This window comes from Dipodomys ordii, unplaced genomic scaffold (assembly GCF_000151885.1).
Source record: "Dipodomys ordii isolate 6190 unplaced genomic scaffold, Dord_2.0 Scaffold35, whole genome shotgun sequence".
Lineage (NCBI taxonomy): Eukaryota > Metazoa > Chordata > Mammalia > Rodentia > Heteromyidae > Dipodomys > Dipodomys ordii.
In genome coordinates this window covers 7,992,191-8,012,638 of record NW_012267251.1, presented here as the reverse complement: position 1 = coordinate 8,012,638, position 20,448 = coordinate 7,992,191, and the positions used below count along the sequence as shown (strand labels likewise).

Here is a 20,448-nt window from a genome sequence, read left to right as displayed (position 1 = left end):
CAGGGCACTGTTCCATAGCTTTTTCACTCAAGCCTGATGCTCTTATACTTGAGCCACAGCTCTACTTCCAGCTTTTTGGTGCCTAATTGGAGCTAAGAGTCTCCTGGACTTTCCTACCCTGGCTTGCTTTGAGTGTGACAATATCGAGATCTCAGCCTCCTGTGATTACAAGTGTGAGCCACTGGTGCCTGGCTTCATCTACTCTTTATAGACCCTATATCTGGCTTCTTGTAGTCAGATTTTTGTTTGTGAAATAATACCACCATGTTGTTCTTCATAGAATTTGTAAGTCTGCATTGTGATGCAGTATTCCATTATGTAAATCTTCACAACTTATCTATCCACATTCCTGTTAGTGGAAATTTGGGTTGCTTCCAGTCTGGGCCTATTACAGACAGTGCTGCAGAGAACATTTTTGTCGTGTGTGTGTGTGTGTGTGTGTGTGTGTGTGCACGCGTGCGTATACTTATGACTTCATTTGGTATGTACCTATGAGTGGAATTTCTGGGTCATAGGGAATGTATAACAAACTTTAATTTCTTCAGTGGGGATGAGGCCACCTCTGTAATGGGGAATCTCTGTGAGAATCAGATATAAAAACGCAAAGAAGGTCTAACATAGTGTATCACAAATAGCACTCATTTCATTGACAGACCTCATGGTCATATGTAATGGAGTCTGACTTTAAGAGCAACTCAATGTTGTCAACTTTGGACATATTCTACCTACCATCTTCCCAACTCCTCTACCCAAGAGCTCTCTTTTTTTTTCCTCAAAGATAATGACAAAGATACTTCCCACTTCATGGCCTCTTTCTTTCATTCCACATGTGCATTGCTCCTGGGGCTTGAACTCAGGGACTTGATGTTATCCCTTAGCTTTTTGCTTAACAACTGATACTCTACCACTTAACCCACAGCTCCACTTCCAGCTTTTGTGTGTATATGTTTAATTGGAGATGAAAGTCTTACAAATATTTTCCTCCCAGACTAGCTTTGAACTTCAAGACTCAGATCTCAGCCTCTTGAGTAGCTAGGATTACAGGTGTGAGGCACCAGCACCCTGTTCATGATCCTCAACTCTCCCTCCACCTTTTATCACGCTAGTATGGATGAGTCAAACCCTTGGCATTTCTATTCTCCATACAAGTTTCTGGTCATACCTGGAGAAAAGAACACAGCCACATCTATCCATGCTTCTATAGATTCAAACCCCATTACCTCCACTGAGCCCTCAGGGCTGCCCAGCATATCTCTCCATGGTCTTCTCGCTCTTTTGAAAGCTATTTCAAAAATCTACCTTTCTCTGAAAACCCTTTGTCCCGCCTTCTCTCTTTCCACCCGTAACGGACGATCTCATCTCACGTTTCACTGAGAAACTTGAAGCGAACAGGTGAGGATGCCATCACATTCCATTTCAGCCTCCTGAAAATATGTTAGCATCCAGCCCAGCAAGCTTTCCTCTTCTGTCTAATCCCATGGTGGCAGCACGGTTTCTCCTGACCCACATGGGCGCCCTGCCCACTTTTGTACTGCGTTCTCTCCTGGCTGCACAGGGACCATTGAGCCTTTGAACATCCCTCTCTCCTCCCAACTAAAGCATTCTTTTTTTCTGTCTCCAGGCCTCACATCTTGGTAGGTGAGTCAAGTTCTAGAAGGAGCAGCTACACCCTATCCATGGTCACCCTGCCAGTGTCCACTTTACCAATGCACCAGCAAGGAGTCCCTTGTTGCTTGAGCCGCCACCCACTTTTAGTATCTCCCTCTTACTTATTTACTCTGTGTATTTACCATTTTCCTTCTTCAAGCCCCTTCATTCCTTAGCATCAGGGCACTGCGTTCACCTCCTTTTATCTCTCTGGCTATTCCTTCCTGGTGTCCTCTGAGTAACTGTCCCTCTAATGCCAACATAGTGTTATTCCCCAGGCCCCTGGCCTTCCTCTGCTTCATTCTGCTACCTGGGTCTATCTCTGGCCCAGATCTCTATTTTGAGTTCTAGATCATTTGTTTGCCTCCTAGACACCTCAAGTGTCTCAAATTCAGCCAGTCTAAAAATAAATTAATCATTGTCACCTCAACCCACCTCTAAACCTCGTTTTCCTCCTACGTTCCATGCTTTGGTAACTAGAAGCACCACCTAATCGGGTGCCCAGGTCATAACCCCAGGGTTAATTGGCTCTAATCTCTCTGCTTGTGTTGCCAGACTTTCCTGGGAGAGAATCCTGTGGAGTCTACCCCTGTGGCCTCTCTGACTCCACCCTTCCTCTTATTCTATAGGCTAGAAGCAGGTTCTGACCTAACAGATCTCCTGTTTCTCTTCCCCCACCGTTGCAATCCACTCTTCTCACAGCTGCCAGTGTCTTATTATAAAATGAAATCATGATCTTGACACTCCCTGTATAAAAGCCTTCGGTTGCTCAACATAGATAGCATCCCTGACCAAATTTACATTCCTTCGCGCGGATTAGAAGGTCCTTGGCGATGCATGCGGCACCTCCCTGCCTCTCTAGCTACTAATGCTCTTCTCCCTGACCCTTGCCCTTTGTGGCAGTTGTACTGGGCCATTGGTGCCAGGCTTTGGTGCCTTTGAACTTATCATTGCCCCTGGGATGTCAGACCTCACTAACCCTTCCTTCACTGGAAAGCTCAGTTTAGAAGACCTTCTCTAATCCACCCCGGGTGCTCCACCACCCCCAGATTAGCAAAGCAGTTCTGACTCTTCACAAATCCAAATCATGAAAACATCATCTCAGCATTGTCTGCTTCTATTCTTTCCCACGTGTCCTTCGTGTGTGTGTGTGTGTGTGTGTGTGTGTGTGTGTGTGTTTGGGGTTTCTTGAGAGAAGATCTTGCTATGTGGCTCAGGATAGCCTTCAACTTATGACCTTCCTGCCTCAGCCTCCCAAGTGCGAGGATTACAGGCATGGGCCACCACAACCAGCTTCTTTCAAACTTCCAGAGTTGACTCTAGCAGTGATTACAACACCTGGCTGAATGAATGTTGGTGGAATAAATCAAGGCTGAAGCGTTTTGAAGATTTATGAATGCCATTCTTAGCAAACCTGAATAAACTTACAAGCATTGCACAGTCATCTCTACATTTCTGAGACTCTAGAAAATACAGTTTTGCATCCACATCTGTAAGTGATGGGAAATTTGGTAATGATCTTTATTTCCCTCCCACTTTCTGTGAACAACAATGGAAAGCAATCCAAAATTCACATACTGAACTGTTAGAATTAAGTCCCTGTCATATTTTCCCTTCAGTTTAAACTTGCTTTTTTTTTCTTGCTTGTTACTTTTTTTTTTCTTTCAGCTCTGTGGGGATCTGAGATTATAGGCTTACATGTTCATCTTGCTTCTATTAAGTCTAGCAAGCCTACCCATGATCCTGAGGGTCTCTGATATAAGTTAAATGAATGATTTGCCCTCTATATAGTCAGCTAAGAACTTTAGGGGGATTCCTCCTTAAGGTGTCTAGAGAAGTTCAGTGTTTTTGCCTTTTGATCTAGAAAAAGAAATATCACTCCCATAGAGAACTTGCTACAAACAGATCTTCTCTGGATCCCACACAGGCCATCAGAGCGAGTTGCTTTCCTCACTGCGCTCAAAGAGCTGTCCCCCTAGGAAATCCAGTGGCTGGATGTGCCTTATGGCTACCTGGGAGGATGCAGATGCAACAATTCTGCAGCTATGACACAGATCGGCTCTTTTGGAAGCAGAGTTCGAAGGGGCACAACTGGAATTGGGTCCTTGGAAACAAATAAACATCTTTTGTCAGCCAGGCCTCGGCCAGAGAATTGAGCCTTACAGAAAACAAGTAGAATGATCCTCATCTTACTTTCCTTTGTTTGAGCCGTTTTGTGCTGCTTCCATAGTATGTGAGGCTGAATAATTTATAGCCATCAGAAAATTGGCTCATGGGTCTAGAAACTGGGAAATCCAAAATCGAAGTGCATTTAGCAGGGCTTTTTGGCAAAAGGGCTGGGCTGTGTGCCTCAAAGCACAACACTTGCCTGGCTTGTGTGAAACCCTCTGGTTACTCACCAGTACCACCAAAAATATAAATGAACCAGCCAGTAAATAAAGCAATATATATCACAGGAAAAAGAGAGAAAATAGTCATTCTTTGTCTTACTAGCTGAGGATGTTAACCATTGTCAAAATGTTTGAGTGTAAACCTGACCTGTCCTTTGCTTTCTGCTGAGTTCATTCTGTGCACATTCCCGTATATTTCCCTTTCCTGTGGTTTTTGTTTTTGTGGATCATACTGTAAGTCATTTTCCCATGTCACTAACAACTCCTCTTAAGCATCATTTTCAGTGGACACCATCGTAGCCCCATCATATGGCCCTGTGGAACCATTTGCCTATATTTGGGCATTTACATGACTCCCAATAAATACACTTTCCAAGGCCTCAAACTGATCCCTAGAGCCTTACTCAGGCTCCTTCCTTTGGCCTCTGGCACCCATCCCTAGAGAGATGGAGCCAGCAAATCAGATGATAAATAGAACCGTTAACAGGCTGTTCCTCCAGCTCATCTTAGGGCCTGACTGGTGAAACAGAACTCCTAAAGGAGAGAAAGGACTGGCAGGGCCCTGGAGACAGGGGGGTGATGGCAGCTCCCAGGGTAGACACCCCAGAGCCTGGAGAAACATGAGGCTACCCATGTTATTATTTTTTTTACAAGATCAAGTTCCTGGTGTTGGAATATCTGCCAAGTTAGAGCATTTTCCCTCTCTCCTTGGTTCCTAGGGGATGAATGTTTGTATGTCCCGGGGCTGAAGATGTGCCCAGATTTCCTCTGTTCTGGGAGAAAGCAGTTGTTACCACTTAAAAAGCAAAAATGAGTCTCCAGTATATGGTTTGGCTGGTTGGTTTTTCTTTTTATATTTCTAGTTATTGATTTAATCTTGAACCTTTAGAAGTTAAAGCAACAAGGCCGGGAGCCATTGGCTCATACCTGTGATCCTAGCTGAGATCTGAGGGTCAAGGTTCAAAGCCAGCTTGGGCAAAAAAGTCCATGAAATTCTTATCTCCAATTAACCCCCAGAAAACCAGAAAAGGCACTATGATTCAAAGTGGTAGACTCTGGGCTGGGAAGGTGGCTCAGTGGTAGAGCGCTTGCCTTGCATGCCTGAGGCCCTGGGTTTGATTCCTCAGCACCACATAAGCAAAAAGAAAAAAGCCGGAAGTGGCGCTGTGGCTCAAGTGGTAGAGCGCTAGCCTTGAGCTGAAAAGCTGAGGGACAGCGCCCAGGCCCAGAGAGGGACAGTGCCCAGGCCCAAAGTTCAGGCCCACGAACGGAACCAAAAAAAAAAAGAAAGTAACAAAGTGGTAGACTCAAAGTCCCTGAGAAAAAGCTCAGGGACAGTGCCAAGGCCCTGAGTTCAAGTCCCATAACTGACAAAAAAAAAAAGGGAAATAAAGTTAACACAAGAGAAGAAATAAGACTTTGTTTAGTATAATTCTCCTGTTTAATTTTTGTAGGGCTGGAGATTGTACCTAGGGCTCCTCTTCTGAGCTATATTCCCAGCCCTTTAGTATAATTCTCCTCTCACTGTTAAGTAATTAAGTCCAGAATCTCTTCAATTATGTTTAATGTTTCTTATTAAGATATAACTCATGTGGGGCATTGGTGGCTCATGCCTGTAATCCTAGCTACTCAGGAGGCTGAGATCTGAGGATCGTGGTGCGAAGCCAGCCCAGGCAGGAAAGTCTGTGAGACTCTTATCTCCAATCAACTATCAGAAAACTGGAAGTGGCGCTGTGGCTCAAGTGGTAGAGCACTTGCCTTGAGCTGAAGAGCTGAGGGACAGCGCCCAGGCCCAGAGTTCAAGCCCCACAACCAACCAAAAAAAAAAAGAGCCTGAGAGCTGAGGATCTAAGTTCAAAGCCAGCCCAGGCAGGAAAGTCCATAAGACTCTTAATCTCCAACTAAGGACCAGAAAACTGGAAGTGGTGCTATGGCTCAATGTAATAGAATGCTAGTATTGAGCAGAAGGGTTCAGGGACAGTGTCTAGGCTCCAAGTTCAAGACCCATGACTGATTTTAAAAAAAGAAAAAAGATACAGTTCGCAAGTTGGGCTCTGTTGACTTACATCTGTAATCCTAGCTACTCAGGAGGCTGAAACCTAAGGATTGAGATTCAAAGCTAGCCAGGCAGACAAATTCAGAAGACTTATCACCAATTAACCAGCAAAAAGCTGGAAGTGGAGCAGTGGAGCAGAAATAGCTTAGGGAACATGCAAAGCCCTGTGTTCAAGCCCTAATACTAGAAAGAAAAAAAAAAGAGTCATAACTCACATAAGAACTATCCTTTTAAATGTAGGAAATTCTGTGTGTGTGTGTGTGTGTGTGTGTGTGTGTGTGTGTGTGTGTGTGTGTTGTTTTCAGTGTGTTCACAAAGTTGTGTAATCAACATCACTCCTTCATCCTGGAATATTTTCATTGTCCCCAAAGAAACCTCTATATTTCCCAGTCCCAAACCCCTACATCTGTCTCTGGAAAACATTAATCTTTCTACCTCTATGGATTTACTGTCTGTTCTGATGTTTTATGTGAATGGAATATCTTGGGTTTTGAACTCATGCTAGGTAGGTGCTCTATTGCTTGAATTCCCATTCAGCCCTGGTTTTGATTTCTTTACATTATTATGTTTTCAAGCTTCATCCACAATATAGTATGTACTTCCTTGCTTTTATGGTTGTATGAATATTCCACAATTACATATTCATTCATCAGTTAATTTTTTGGGTGTATGTGTATGTTGGTATTGGAACTCAGGGCCTGGGCACTGTCCCTGAGCTTCTTTTGCTTAAAGTGTTTTATTACTTGAGCCACAGCTCCACTTCCAATTTTTTTGGCAGTTAATTAGAAATTAGAGCCTCATGAACTTTCCTGCTCAGACTGGCTTCAAACCTCGATCTTCTGATCTCAGTCTCCTGAGTAGCTAGGATTACAGGTAGGAGCCACTGGCACTTGGCGGTTAATAGATTTGTTGTTGTTTTGTAGAGTTGGGAATTGAACCCAGGTCCTCATGTCTACCACTAAACTACATTGCTAGCTTCAGTTAATGGATTCTGTATATCCATTTATCATTTGGGTGGTTTCCATGTTTGGGAGCTATCATGAGCAATGCTGCTGCAAATGTTTGTGTGTTAGTTCTTTTGTGGCCACATGTTTTTATTTGTCTTGGGCATTTATGTAGGCATGATTGATGGGTCATATGGAAAGTCTCTGTTTAACTATTGGGGAATTTGCTCAACTGTTTTCCAAAATGGCAACACCATTTACATTTTTACCAGCCATATATGAGGGTTCCAACTTCTTCACCTCATTATCATCACAAGGAACACCTAAAGATGTTAAGTGTACTTCACTGTGATTGGTTCTGGCCACCTCAAAGTATATGGATTATTTATTTAGTGTGAGCCTGTACTTGAACTTGGGACCTGGCCACTGTCCTTTAGCTTTTTTGCTCAAGGTGGGTACTATAACACTTGAGCCACAGCTCCATTTTCAGCTTTTTGGTGATTAATTGAAGATAAAAGTCTCTTGGGGCTGGGAAGGTGGCTCAGTGGTAGAGCGCTTGCCTTGCATGCATGAGGCCCTCAGTTCGATTCCTCAGCACAACATAAGCAAAAAGAAAAAAGCCAGAAGTGGTGCTATGGCTCAAGTCGTAGAGTGCTAGCCTTGAGCTGAAGAGCTGAGGGACAGCGCCCAGGCCAAGAGTTCAGGCCCCATGACCGGACCCCCCCCAAAAAAAGCCTCATAGCTGGATGCTGATGGCTCGTGCCTATAATGATATCTACTCAAAAGCTGAGATTTGAGGATCATGGTTTGAAACCAGTCCTGGCAGGAAATTCTGTGAGACTCTTATTTCCAGTAAACTACACAGAAAAAGCTGGGAATGGTGCTGTAGCTCAAGTAGTAGAGCACTATCTTTGAGCAAAAAGAGCTCAAGGAAGCACTCAGGTCCTGAGTTCAAGCCCCATGATTCACAAAAAAAGGAGTTTTATGGATTTTCCTTCCTAGGCTATGTGGCAAACCATGATCCTCAAATTTCAGCCCCCTGAGTCGCTAGGATGCTACAGGTATGCACCACCAATGCACCTGGCCTGACATGGACTTTACTTAAGCAATGTGACAGTTTCCTTGCTGCACTTCTGTATATCCCTCCCTCTTCCCTAGGACTTTCAGAATCACCTGACTTACTCCTGCAGTTACAGGCCAGAGACTCCCAGATCTCTATCTGTGGCCCAGAGCCTTTTCCTGAGCTTCCTTTTCCTGATTAATGCCAACTTGTTAAGCATTTAAACTTTGTCATGGCCAAAAGAGCTTCCATCTCAATTTCCACATTGGTCTCCCCCGTTCCTCTTCCCTGTCAGAGCTGCAAGCATTGCTATCTAGCCAAGTACTCAAACTGGAGACCTCGATCATCTTCTAGTGTTCCTGTCATCCTCCACTTCGGTTACCCTTACCAGCTGGACCCCAAAGTGTTTGTGGAATGCATCTCCTCTCTGTTGGTCTCACAGCTCATGATTTCTTGCCTGGACTATTGCACTCGCCTCCAAATGGTCTCTCTGACCCGGAACCCAGGCTTTCCCAGCCTCAACTACACTGTTTGAACAAGTCAGAGCTTTCTTTCTAAAACACAAATCTGTCACTTCTTTTTAAAGTCTGTGAGACCGTGAGACCCGTCAGGCGATGGTCACATTGCTTAGTGTGCTGGGTGAAGAGTGGTGGGGGGGTCCCCACCTCCCCTGTGTATCTGAGGGTTATGCTCTGTGCAGAGCTGGCCTGGCATCCTTGGTCCAGGAGCCTCATTTGCTGCCTCTCTTCTTCCTGATCCTGACTTCCTCTCTCCCTCCCCAGTGGATTTGCCAGCCCCACCTCCCAATTGTTCTAGAATATCAAGCCTCAGCCTTACTGCTCTCTAGCTGTCTGTCCAACAGCTCTGACCTTCTTTCCGATGTGTCTCAGAGGGAAAGACCGCACCCCCACCTCTGCTCTCAGAACTCGGATTCCCATGGTAAGCCTTGGCACATGGAGAGCCTGGGTCTCCTGGGGCTCTGCTGCTGGAAGAGAGCATCTCCTGGGGATGGTGGTGCTCCTGCAGCATCAAATGAAGAACTTTCCAGAAACGAGGCCTGGGATATGGTAGTTTAAGCTTTTTCATGTGTCTGGGGTAAAAATTCCTGAGAAGAATCTGTAGTAGGTGGGGGTGGAAATGAAGTCAACATGTTTGTTTTTCTGTCCATAATCCTGAGCCCTTCTGGAATCTCCTGGAAGATACTGGAAGGCTGACAGTATTGTTCAAGTGGTAGAGTGCTTTACCTACCAAGCTGAATCCCTGAGTTTTTGGTTTTGTTTTAAGGAAGACATTGGGAGTGGCACTGTGGCTCAGGTGGTAGAGCACTAGCCTTGAATGAAGGAGCTCAGGGACAGTGCCCAGGCCCTGACTGTAGCCTGGCTGTTGGGATGGTGAGGAGCTAATGGACATGCATCGGATGGGAGGATAGAGAGAAGGTGCGGAAGCAGCAGGTAGAATCAAGGTGAACTCCTACTGTCTCGGGGCCGGGCTGCCATTCCCAAAGACAGAGAAGTCAGGGAGATGGAGACCTGCTCCCGGCAACATCTGCTGCTGCTGCTTTTCTATTAGGCCTCAGACTCACTTCAGGAGTTACAGAACCCCATACAAAACAATAGTACATGGCTCTGGAGTCCTCCATTTATCTATTGAGGATTTCAAAAGGCAGCAGCAAGCCAGACTCTGGTGGCTCACACCTGTATTCCTAGCTACTCAGGAGGCTGAGATCTGAGGATCATGGTTCAAAGCTAGCTAACACAGAAAAAAAGTCTATGGGGCTGGGAAGGTGGCTCAGTGGTAGAGTGCTTGCCTCGCATGCTTAAGGCCCTGGGTTCCATTCCTCAGCACCCATAAACAGAAAAGGCCGGAAGTGGCACTGTGGCTCAAGTGGTAGAGCACTAGCCTTGAGTGAAAAAGTCAGAGGAGAATGGGAGGTCGTGAGTTCAAGCCCCATCACACACACACACACACACACATACACATACACACACACACACACACACACACACACACACACACCACTACAGCTCCAGATCACTAACATGAGCTCAGCAGGCCCTGATGAGCCCTGTGGGGTTGGACACCCAGGAAGCTGTTTTCCATTAGACCATTGTGGCCTCTTCTGTTTAGAGAAGGCAGAGGGTGGCTGGGCGGGAGCCAGGGCTCCAGCTCACAGCTCCGGGCGGGAGGACAGCATGTTCCTCTTGCCACCACCTCCCTCCCCTGGGACCCGAGTGGGTCCCAGCACTCTGGGACAAATAAAGTAGATCTTTAACAATGTTTTCCAGACTTGCTTGGGCTTTCATCTAGGCAGGAATAACACGAAGAAGCAGAAAACCCTGAGCTGCTCTGAGAGTGGCGTGGTAAATGGCTTGTTTCTCCAAAGAGATTTCCAGGTTTTTCCCAAAAAGGGGTTTGCGACAAGCTTCCCAGCGTGAGTCATGAGACCAGGCAAAACACAGAGGTCGAAGGGCCGCAGAGTTGAACTGCCTTTTCTTTGGCAGGGAGGGCCTGCAACAAGACCCTTTAGACCAAGCAGTGGGCTGTCCATGACCCCTAACAGAAGCCAGGGTAAGGCCGTTGGGCCACAGCCTCTGCTCACAGTAGAATGCAGATTCCCAGGTGGAGTCAGGGTGCAGGTGAGAAGCCATCTCTTCTACTCTCCCTTCTTCTTTTCTGCTGGCTTCTCCGGGGGTCAGGTCACCTCTCCCCACCCATCCCCCCTTTGCCTAGAAGTCCTGGCCCATTAAGACTGCAAGCAGTCAAAGATCTCCAGCCTACAGAGTGCAAGAGTCCAGCTGCCCATGTTGGCACATCTCGTATTGCCTTCCCGAAGCCATCTCTGCTGCTCATCCTTACAAAGGCAGGGCGGACACGGAGATTTAGACTCTGCATCAAGTAAGACCCTTCACACAAATGGAGAGAGGAAGGGTGGCCTCCAGCTCTAGATCCTCCTGCCTCAGCCTTTCTGAGCACTGGGATGAAAGTCTATTTTTGAAGATAATCTTGTGTCCCAAGTACAGTGGGCAGGGATCTGGATGAGACCTGAGAACCAAGGAGATAGAAGTCTTGTCGTAAAAGAGCACATTTCAAGGGGCGGCCCAGAGAAAAGCCTATGGAAGGGGAGTGCTGGGAATTAACTTCTCAGCTTGAAGTCCCTAGTCTGGTAAACCACAGATGACCACTTCCCAGCTTCTATCCTTTGGGATAAAGTGGTAAAGGTGGAGAAACAAGTGGCTGGTAGGCCTCTAACCCACACCCCAGCCTCGCGCCTCTGATCACGCTGGTTTCTCCTTGTTTGCTGCTTTCCATCAGGGAACACCATCAGGGGGCAGCTGTGGGCACCAGCCGTGCTGACCCAGCTGCCTCCTGCTCCACCTCCCTCCCTTGCTCTGGACCTCCTCAAGGCTGTTGCCTTAGCAATGCTCACATTGAACATATTTAACATATACAGGCTATGCCCTGCAGGCACACCTGGCATTGGGCCAGCCTGGCCTGAGCCCAGTTCTAGAAGACAAGGGGACCACAGCAGTGGGCACCAACTGGTCAGGGATACCTACATCCTGAGCTCAGAAGGGGGGGCTTTATTTGGGGGTTTGTTGTCTTCTAGATAGGGTGTGAATAGCTCAGCAGAGTTTTGTCTTGGTCCCGCTGAGTGTCAGAACCCAGAAGTGAGATCCACTCTTCCCATATATCCATCCAACACCCTCTCCTCTCCTCGAAGGCCCATCTGCCCAGGTAGCACGCTCTCTCCACCAGCCCTGCTCCCCAGGTACCTGTGGCTCTTGCTAACAAACTAAGGGTTTGCAGGGTGATTCTGGAAACTAGGCTGAGAAAACAGGTGCAGTTTTTCAAATCCACAGTTCCCCACTAGACACAGGTCTATTGGCAACCTATCTTTTTATGATCCGTTCATTTGTGCTCAGTTTCACATTCTGTAAACTCACCTGATCTTCGCCATTCTAAACTAATTATTTGTCTTCCTTCAGTGGACATTATTCACTCAACACCTCATTCATTCACTCAGCAATTATTAGGTGCTACTATGTACTAGGCACTATGCTATGTGCTGGACAGTCAGTGACTAATAGAGTATACTTCATGACTCAGACTCAGTGGGGACATGGGCTGAAGGCATGGCTCTTGTGGTAGAGCACTTGCTTAGCAAGTTCAAAGTCATTGGCCAATCTAAAGAGATGGGGTCAGCCAGGACAGTAACCCCATAGGGGTGTTTGTCCCTCAGTGCCCTCTGCTACAGACACCTGGCAAGCCTGCACTCCTGCTGCCCTGTTCCCTAGATGGCAAGGGCAAGACCCAGAGTCATGGAACGCTGAGCCTCCATCCTGCCAGACGAAGCTGCTAGAAAATGAGCAAGGAGCCGGGCGCTGGTGGCTCACGCCTGTAATCCTAGCTACTCAGGAGGCTGAGATCTGAGGATCGTGGTTCAAAGTGGGCAGGAAAGCCCGTGAGACTCTTATCTCCAATAAACCACTAGAAAACGAGAAGTGGCGCTGTGGCTCAAGCAGTAGAGCGCTCGCCTTGCACTGAAGAGCGCAGAGACAGTGCCCAAGCCCAGAGTTCAAGCCCCATGACCGACAAAAAAAGAAAAGAAGATGAGCAAGCCTTCTTAGTAGACTGGCTCTAGAGGATGCGCAGGGCTCAAGAGTTGCAGCTGATGGGCTCTGCGGGTAGGATTGTGCCTGTGCCCACACCACCGCTTCCTGCCTCTGTCACCACAGGGGTGCTAGGGGTCACCGGAGGGCTTCTCAAAGCAACCTGTCCCTCCCTCACCTCTCCTGGTAGGTGTCTGGTATCTGACATGCATTTCATCCCCTCAGAAGAGTACCAAGATGGTTCCATTGGCCACTGGGTGTTAACTTTCACCCTGGACAGGAAGTCGCATGGGAGAGAAGGGACAGGCCCAGCTCAGCACCAGCTTAGTTCCTATCCAAGTCTTGCTTGATCTTGGGAGCTGTGAGGAGCCCCGGGTGGAAGGGGCTAACTGCACTCGAGACAACAGGTTCAGGCGTGCTAAACAACTCACCTATGGACATTTTGCTAGTTGGGGGGCAAAACTGGTGTTTGCACACGAGCCGACTGCCTGCAGAGTCAATGGGCTCTGTGAGCAGAAGATTTCTAGAACTCTCCCAGCTTTCCCAGAAGGAACAGGGTTGGAAGGACCTTGCTAAAGACAATGATGTTGACAGGGCTGTCAGATGAACCTCAGAACTGTGGCCCGCAGGCCTGGGGAGCGAGGTGCCTAGATCCCTCTCAGACGGGGGGGGGGCCTAGGAATGCTACTGCCCCTAGACAGCAGTGACTCCCAGAAACTTTGTCAGGAGAATCTAGATCCCTCTTCTTGGAAATGCATAGAAGCACTCACATCCCCCCGTGGAAGGAGACAGGAGGAAGTCCTCACTAACTGCAGCCCAGGTGCCACACCAGCCTGGGAAGCGAGCTGCTCTCCCAGGGGACCTGTGGCCAGCTTCTCCCTTGTCCAGGTAGGTGACACTGGCCACTGTGGTACCTGGTATTAGGACATAGCAGGAGTGGGGCCAGGGCCTCTGCCGGGAAGGCTTTGTGGAAAGAGCAGGAGAATGGAATCCTGGGTTGTGAAACCAGCATAGGACCAGGAAGGCCAGGTGGCTGGAGGATTGCTCACAGGGAGCAGGGCTGGGGGTGCCACCCATTTTCCTGGCCTTGTTAGAAATAACTTTGATCCAGGGGAAGAGGATGTGGGCCAGTGCCAGTCCTCAAGAACTGGCACTGCCTAGAGTCTGGGAAGGGACCAGGTTGCTAAAGCCTGGGAAGAGGGTCTGCCAAAAGCAGTCAAGAATTGCAAGACCTCCCCCAACTCCCTGCCCCCTCCAACTCCCTGCCCCTAGCTTAGGGCTGGAGCTGGCGTGTTAGTCTTCCTCCTTCTCCTCCTTTCCATCCCTTCTTATTTTCCTCCTCTTCCTCCTCCTAGTGATGAGACAGAAAGGAAGAGAAGGCCAAGATGGCCATGCACGGGCTGGCTTGAGCTGACAGATCTCAGCAGCACAGAGACTTGGCCTCTGTCCTCAGCGACTTCTCTCAGATAGACATCTTCCTTGTCTCCTCCTTCGGCAGTGGAGATAGTGAAATGGCGTCTTCTCTGTAATCCTATGACTTCAGATGAAGTGGTGCCCGGAGGCCCCAGTGAGACGGGAGATGTGTGTTCTGCCGACTGACCCCACTAGCCATAGACCCCAACTTGTGTGACCAACACACACCACGACCATGGTGTGGCCACAGCCTGACAAGAGCTGCTTCTCACCTCTGACCCTCATGCCAGGGCACCCCCTGGGTCACAGGCCACTAGAGGCTTTCCAATGTCATCCTTCCCTACCCTTGTGCAGAACTCCCCCAACACCCCTGTGGGATTCCCCTAACACTTAGGCTTTCTCCAAGGGGAGAAAAAATTACTTCCACTTCAGTCTCTCACCTAGAGGCAGACAGACTTTCATACTAGGGAAGTTCTTGCTTCTATCCAACCTAAACTCCTCTTTGCTGTAAGGGACAGAAGGTCAAGTAAGGTCTAGAGACAGAAACACAGGCAAAAATAACCTCCGGAGGTCACCAGGATGCACTACGAGTTCTAGAAACAAAAAGCACTTGGCCTGGCCTCCCTCTCAGATAAGCACCAAGGAGGCAGCTTCACTATGTGGCGCGAAGAGCTCCTCCACAGAAATCCCAGCCCAGGAGAACGCTGGGCTCCCTCGCCTTTTAAGGCAAGGTCTGAGCTCTCTGCTGCGAGCTACAGCAAGCCCCAGCCCCAGCCCCACTCATTCCTGGCTATTTGGAGGAAACCGATGATTAATCAGCCCTTCTCCCCTCCCCCACTCCCACCCCAGCCTGTTTTCCATTAGGTTCTTTTTAAAGGGTTGGCACACCTCCTAAGCAACAGATACTTGGCTGATCCTAGCCTACCAGGACCCTGGCAAAGGGAAAGTACCAAGAGGGAGGGGCTGGATGAAGACAAAGGGGAGAGGTTAGGATGGGGGTCTGCACCCCAGAGCGTTAAAACCAGTCCCACTTGGAGAGGAAGGAAAGAGGGAAGGGAGATCTGAATGGGAGCCTTGGGTGTGCAGGGCTCAGGCAGGGGAGGGGGCTGGCCTCTGGGCCTCTGTAGGTCTCAGGGGCCTCCAGGTGTCCAAAGGGTATGGGACAGGCAGGCAGGGAGGAAGGCTTGGTTCTTGCTGTGGATGGCTCGTTTTTCCTGCGCCTGCCAGGTACAGTTGGTGGCCACTGTCTGGGTCTCAGTTTCCCTCTAAGCCACTGAGGCAGCTGCTCAGTGCACTGAGGAATTCTAACATGGGCACATTTGGGGAAGGGATGCCCAGGCAGGAGGCTTTGTTTGAGGCCAGACACCTAGAGCCTGGGTTGGAGAGACTGGTCCCTGAGCGCTTAGCTTTCCCCAGGCTTGGCTCTGAGTGGAATAGGGTGGAAGGAGAGAGGGGACCCCCTGGCCAAAGGGAACAGGTCATTATAAAAGCACCATCCAATAGGATGGGTTTCCTCATTTGCATTTTATTTGCATACTCTGCTTGTTTCGATATAATAAAGCCACCTCCACTGCTGCTCCAGGGTGATCTGAAGGGTCAGTGTCCTGGAACCCCAGAGTGAATGGGGTGTCCCCTGCTCCATCACCACAGCTCCAGTGAATACCAGGGCAGCCGGACTGGGGGACAGGAGCAGGAAGGGCACATTCCAAGGCCCTTTCTCCCAGGCCCTGGGATCCTTGGCTGCCTATTGTGATTGTAGCAGATGAGCCAAAGACTTCTGCTAAATAAACCCAGGCTGGTCCCCAGTGGCATGTGTTTGCGGAGCAGGTACAAACTGTTTCCATGGAGCCAACCAACCTCTCTCTTCATTCCCGCTCAAAGGCAGTGAGGGAGGGAGGCCTATATGGGCCAGACGGTTCCTTTCTTCCTTCCTTTCTCCCCACACCCCACTGGGCACTCTTGACAAACCCTTCTGACATTGACATGGCCTCTTCTTGTAGAGAAGGGCCTTCCTGCAGCCCAGTTTCTCTGACCCTCCTCTAGGTTCTCATATCTTCTCTTAGGCAATCTGCTGCCTCCTCTGCTGCTCTGGTGAGGAAGGAAGCTAGTACTCTCAAACGAGGCTCACACTGAAGAGGCTTTGGTGGTAGTGGTGGTGTTTTCCTGCTGGCACTGGGGGGCTTGGACTCAGGGCTTGGTTGCTGTCCCTTAGCTTTTTCACTCAAAGCTGGCACTCTTAACACTTGAGCCACAGTTCCACTGCCAGATTTTTTACTGGTTAATTGGAAATAAGAGTCTCATTGGACTTGCCTGCCTGAGCTGGCTTTGATCTCAGATCTCAGATTCTTGAGTAGGTAGGTTTATAGGCGAGAGCCACTGGTACCCAGCCACACTTTATCAGAGAAAGAAGCAGGGTCCTGTGGCGAGGTTGGGTGGCTTTGTTTCATGTGAAGTTTTGCGTTAGCTGACCTTGGGTTCCAGGAATCTCCACAGAGTATGGCTTGTTCTAAGTGAGGTTTTTACTAAAAAATAAGACAACACTGTGAATATTTTAAAAGACACGTATTTTATATATGGTACATCGTTTATTCTTTTCTCTTTTTTTTGCCAGTCCTGGGGCTTGAACTCAGGGCCTAGGCTGTGTCCCTGAGCCTCTCTATGCTCAAGTCTCTACCACTTGAACCACAGCACCACTTCTGGCCTTTTCTGTTTATGTGGTGCTGAGGAATCGAGCCCAGGGCTTCATGCATGCTAGGCAAACACTCTACCACTAAACCATATTTCCAGCCCACATCATTTATTCTAATTCTTGATTTCCTTGCTATTCTTTAGCTCCTTCTTATTTCAATGCTATGATTATTGTAGACAGAAATTTGAAACATCCTTAGTTGGTAAAATAAAATGTTAGCAACCCTTAGTTTCATTGTTTTAGCTTCACTTCCTTTAAAAAAATGTATTTTCCGGTCTGGGTAGGTGGCTCAGTGATAGAGTGCTTGCCTTGAATGCATGAGGCCCTGGGTTCGATTCCTCAGCACCAGATAAACAGAAAAAGCTGGAAGTGGTGTTGTGGCTCAAATGGTAGAGAGCTAGCCTTGAGCTGAAGAGCTGAGGGACAGCGCCCAGGCCCAGAGTTCAGGCCCCATGACTGACAAACAAAAAAAAAAAAAAAGAAAAATGTATTTTCCTGGGTTGGAAGTATAGGTTGGTACTGGAGCACTTACCCAGCATGTACAAGGCCCTGGGTTCAATTGTCAGCACTGGAACAAAAAAACAAGTATTGACATAGAAAAGTCCAATATCTGAGAGCCTCTGGCTCCCCTTAGCAGCAGGGCTGGAACTAAGGGAGAGACTTGAGGTACCTACTACAATCCAGGATGCAGGGAGGGGTGCCACAGCTCAGCGGACCATGTCACTGACATTTCAATGTTTATTCAAAATCAAAATTAAACCAGGTGCTGATGGTTCAAGCCTATAATCCTAGCTACTCAGAAGACTGAGATATGAGGATCACAATTTAAAGTCAGCCCAGGCACACAAATCTGAGAGACTTTAATCTCCAATTAACCAGCACAGAGCCAGAAGTGGAGTGGTAGCTCAGTGGTAAACCAGTAAAAACCTGAACACAGGCCAGGTGCCGGTGGCTCATTCCTGTAACCCTAGCTACTCAGGAGGCTGAGATCTGAAGATCACAGTTCAAAGCCACTCTGAGCAAGAAAGTCCATGTGACTCTTTTTTTTTATAGCTTTTTTTTTTTTTCCGGTCGTGGGGCCTGAACTCTGGGCCTGGGCGCTGTCCCTCAGCTCTTCAGCTCAAGGCTAGCGCTCTACCACTTGAGCCACAGCGCCACTTCCGGCTTTTTTTTTTTGCTTATATGGTGCTGAGGAATCGAACCCAGGGCCTCATGCATGCAAGGCAAGCGCTCTACCACTGAGCCACCTTCCCAGCCCTCCATGTGACTCTTATTTCCAATAATCCACTAGAAAACTGGAAGTGGTACTATGGTTCAAGTGGTAGTGTGCTAGCCTTGAGCTGAATTGCTGAGGGACAGCACTCAGGCCCAGAGTTCAAGCCCCACAACTGACAAAAACAAACAAACCTGGACACAGAGGTGTGGCTCAAGTGGTAGAGTGTCAGCCTTGAGCAGAAAAACAAAGTGTGAGCACTAGGCCCTGAGTTCAAGCCCCAGCAGGGCGCTGTGCGGTCCTCACCAATGACAAGAAAGGGCAACTGGGATCTGAGCATGCTCAGGAAAGAGTCTGCAGCCTCCCCATCTGCAGGTGCTCCTTTGACATCACATGAGCCTGAGGTCGTGAGTCTGATGTCAGCCCGTTCTGCAGCCCGAACCACACTGCTGGCTGGCTGTCGGCACTGGAGACATGCCGTCACTCTCCCCAGGCCAAATGTCCTTTGGAGATTCCAGAGTCTCTCCCACCGCTCTCCATACCCTTTCCTCTCCCTCTGTGGCCAGCTCTGCATGTTTATTTTTCTTTTCTGACTTCTTAGGAAAGCAAGCAAGCGGGGAGCAAGGCAGATGCCAAGAATGGAGAGGAAAGGGGCAGAGATGCCAACAGAAAGGCCCTGGGCCCCAGGCGGGACTCAGATCTGGGAAAGGAGCCAAAAAGGGGCGTCTTAAAGAAAAGCTTCTCCAGAGACCACGAGGAAGCTGATGGCAGAGGTGGGGAGAAGGCTAAGGAGGAGAAGGTGATCAGGGGCATCGACAAGGGCCGGGTCAGGGCCGCGGTGGACAAGAAGGAGGCCGGGAAGGATGGGAGAGGAGAAGACAGGACGACGCCAGTGACTGCAAGGAAGGAAGAGGAGAAGAAAGGGAGCACCAACCTGGACAGGAAGAGAGAAGACGCAAAGGAAGTGGTCAAGAAAGAGGACAGCAAGATGGCTGCAGGGGAGAGTCAGAACAAGGACACCAGACAAGAAGACAAGAAGATGAAAAGGGCCGGCACAGGCATAGACACGAAGAAGGAGGGCGAAGGGGTACAAAGAGGAAGTGAGGACAGAGATCCCAAAGAGGAGCATGGAAAAGTCCAGAAGGACGAACCCCCACATGAAAAGGAGGCCAAGGAAGAGAAGAAGACCAAAGCAACCGAGAGGCAGCCCCCGAGTGCGGGGGAGAGGCCAGAGGAGGAGGCAGCTCCCAGCATATTTGATGAGCCGCTCGAGAAAGTGAAGAATAACGACCCAGACATGACGGAGGTGAACGTGAACAACTCAGACTGCATCACCAACGAGATCCTGGTCCGCTTCACCGAAGCCCTGGAGTTCAACACTGTGGTCAAGGTGTTCGCCTTGGCCAACACGCGAGCTGATGACCACGTGGCCTTTGCCATCGCCATCATGCTCAAGGCCAACAAGACCATCACCAGCCTCAACCTGGACTCCAATCACATCACAGGCAAAGGCATCCTGGCCATCTTCCGCGCCCTCCTGCAGAACAACACCCTCACCGAGCTGCGCTTCCACAACCAGAGGCACATCTGCGGGGGCAAGACGGAGATGGAGATCGCCAAACTGCTCAAGGAAAACACCACCCTGCTCAAGCTGGGCTATCATTTTGAGCTGGCTGGGCCCCGGATGACCGTCACCAACCTGCTCAGCCGCAACATGGACAAGCAGAGGCAGAAGCGGCTGCAAGAGCAAAGGCAGGCCCAGGAAGCGGGCGGGGAGAAGAAGGATCGGCTGGAGGTACCCAAAGCGGGGGTCCTGGCCAAGGGCTCCCCGAAGCCTTCACCCCAGCCATCTCCAAAGCCCACTCCAAAGAACTCACCCAAGAAAGGGGGTGCTCCTGCCGCCCCGCCCCCTCCTCCCCCTCCCTTGGCACCTCCCCTTATCATGGAGAACCTGAAGAACTCACTGTCACCAGCTACCCAGAGGAAGATGGGGGACAAAGTCCTCCCTGCCCAGGAGAAGAACTCACGTGACCAGCTCCTGGCTGCCATCAGGTCCAGCAACCTCAAGCAGCTGAAAAAGGCAAGTGCTTGTGGACACGGGCCTAGGCCCAGGGTGGCCGGGGAGTGAAGGACAGGCCAGGGCTGCAAAGGAACGCCACGGAGAGATGGAGATGCTTGTAGCGGGCAGCAGGGGATTCTAGGCACCCAGGGCCTTTCAGGCCATGGCCATCCTCCTCCTGCCTCTGGCAGACCACACCGAGAGACAAGACTGGCCTGTACTGAGTGAGATTGGGGTCTCACCAATTCCTTCCTCCCTCCCTGCCTCCCCTTCCTCCCTCCCTCCCTCCCTCCCTGATGCCCTGACTCCTTTCCTTCCTTCCTTCCTTCCTTCCTTCCTTCCTTCCTTCCTTCCTTCCTTCCTTCCT

At 49.3% G+C, this 20,448-nt stretch overlaps 1 protein-coding gene across 1 annotated transcript in view; it reads left to right on the top strand.

Annotated features, from left to right (window-relative positions):
• Window positions 1-20,448, top strand: part of Lmod1 (leiomodin 1 (smooth muscle)) — a 35,208-nt gene that overhangs the window by 12,518 nt on the left and 2,242 nt on the right. The window contains exon 2 of the mRNA XM_013017360.1: window positions 18,624-20,102. Coding sequence (XP_012872814.1) covers window positions 18,624-20,102 — 1,479 coding nt within the window. The remainder of the gene's footprint in view (window positions 1-18,623; window positions 20,103-20,448) is intronic.